This window comes from Halyomorpha halys, unplaced genomic scaffold (assembly GCF_000696795.3).
Source record: "Halyomorpha halys isolate HHAL.00 unplaced genomic scaffold, Hhal_1.1 Scaffold1493.1, whole genome shotgun sequence".
Taxonomy (NCBI): domain Eukaryota; kingdom Metazoa; phylum Arthropoda; class Insecta; order Hemiptera; family Pentatomidae; genus Halyomorpha; species Halyomorpha halys.
The window spans coordinates 35,555-37,678 of record NW_027105859.1 but is presented as its reverse complement, the minus strand read 5'-3'; the positions used below and the strand labels follow the sequence as shown (position 1 = coordinate 37,678).

Below are 2,124 nucleotides of genomic sequence, written 5' to 3'. Positions count from 1 at the left end.
CAGGACGGAGACAGAAGTTGAAGAGAGGGAGGACATGGGCGACAAGAGAGCCGCGAACCTGGACGCTACCATTCATGTTCCAGGAGGCCCGGTGAAAGAAGATCCTACTCCAGTACCAGATGCACCACCACCTCTCGAGCATGTCTCCGCTTTGAGGATAGCCTTACCCCAGGTATGGAGGTCTGAAGTAGCTCTAATATTTTTATATATAATATATAAAAAGTAATCCTTGTTTCTTCGTACTTTATGTGCTGCCATACTGTTCATCCGATTATGATAACACATTTTGCTAAACTTTCAGGGTTTTCCCGGAAGATTATAAGCCGGTTCGATTTTTTAACTTTTTTTCAAAAAGTATGATTTTTTTCGTAGTTATTATATACCAATAGATTGGTCTCTTTCGGAAAAATAAAAATAAATTTTATTAGTGATTCTATCCAATGATTTTTTATTCAATAAGACTTTTGAAAACATAATGTAAATTTCACTTTCGTGGGACATTTTTTTTTTTTTGCATTTTGTCTGTAGATGAATTCACATTCATTTTTTCATTGTGTATTTATATTGTGTTTTTTTTTTTTTATGCTTTTGTGTCTTGAGTAGTGATACAAAAATTATAAGAGGTTCTATTTTTAATTTTTTTTTAATATAATTAAAAAAATAACTATAACATCATTGATAAATATTCACATGGAACCAGTAAGGGTTTTAATTAATTAAAATGATGTGCTTTCTTCGATTCTGGATTTTTTAATATTTACATGGGAGATATTTTACAGCGAACATATTCTTGGTCAAAAATATTTAAGGTCATGACGAAAACGTGTTAAGATTGTAAACTACTATTTAGCAATCCATCTGTTCCATAATGCATAACGCACTAATTACCAATGAATTGTGGCGAAATTCAATAAAGAAAATCATTTGAAAGAATGGGTTCTAATATTCCATTTTATTTATTTATATATTTTTTCCAATTTGTTGCCTCAATGTTTTGTTTAAAAAACCTTGAGGACATTGTTTTGCATCGAACGATCATTTCTCGTCAACGAATACTGTGAAATGGACGCAAACATATTTACATAGCTTATTGCTTATTTTAAATTTTCCTCTGAAAAACAACAACAAAGAGAAATTAATGTTGATTTTAAATCTAGTTTTATGAAAACAGAGAGTTGAATCATTATACAAAAACAAACTGATATATATATATAATACAAGTCTCTTTCTATTCTCACTATCTAATCAAAAGCAATCGATTCAAATATCAACTGTCAATCCTAAAATCGTTAAAATAAAAACTAATTATACTTTTAAAAAAACACCAAACATTGGAAATATAACTCTATATTTTATCTTATAAGGATCAGGAGATCTACTGTATTTGCATATCTATTTAAAAAAAAATGTTGTTATTATTGTAATATTTATTTACAATGAATATTGAAACTTGGTGAAGTAGTTTGGTCAAATGAAGACTCCGAAGGGACCTCGGTGAAAAAGTTTTGTAGAAGTCCTGAAAATGTTCTCATTTATATTTTTTAGTGAGCTATTTTCGAGTTTAAGCTTTTTGACCTCAATTTTTTTCCCCGAATGTATAAATAAAAAAAGCGAAACCCATGTATTTCCAAAATATGTATGTATACACATATAATTTTTTTAAGGATTAATCAAACCATATTTCGTATTAATTATATGGAAAATAATTTGTTGGCTATGTAAATGAGTAAGGATAATATCATACATACCTGCACCATTAAAGATGGTCAAAAAGGATCTAAAATTAATAAAAAAAACTGTTTTTGATAATTTACGTTTCGACCCGTCATCATTAGAGCTAAATGAATGACAAAGATGTTAAAATATTTTTATAAAAAATATATAAATTTACATATAGGGTTATGATAATGAAGTTGGCTTAAAAGTTTGCCAAATTATTATTTATTTATTTTTATTTTTTTATAATATTCTTGAATTAAGTTTTGACAAGTGAAAATATTTAAACTAAACGTTGAACCACTGTGAGAGAAACAAAGAAAGAAACTTTTGATCCGTCAATAAAACGTCCGTGTGGAGTACTTTAGACAAGAGTGATTTTGAAGCTCTAGATGAGATATTAATAAG

The 2,124-nt window shown here is 28.4% G+C and overlaps 1 protein-coding gene across 1 annotated transcript in view; it reads left to right on the top strand.

Annotated features, from left to right (window-relative positions):
- Nucleotides 1–3: 3 nt before the first annotated feature.
- The window catches only part of LOC106689840 (facilitated trehalose transporter Tret1), a gene marked incomplete at its 5' end in the record, with an annotated part of 19,234 nt that continues 17,113 nt past the window's right edge, over nt 4–2,124 (top strand). The window contains 1 exon segment of the mRNA XM_014435027.3: nt 4–172. Coding sequence (XP_014290513.3) covers nt 4–172 — 169 coding nt within the window.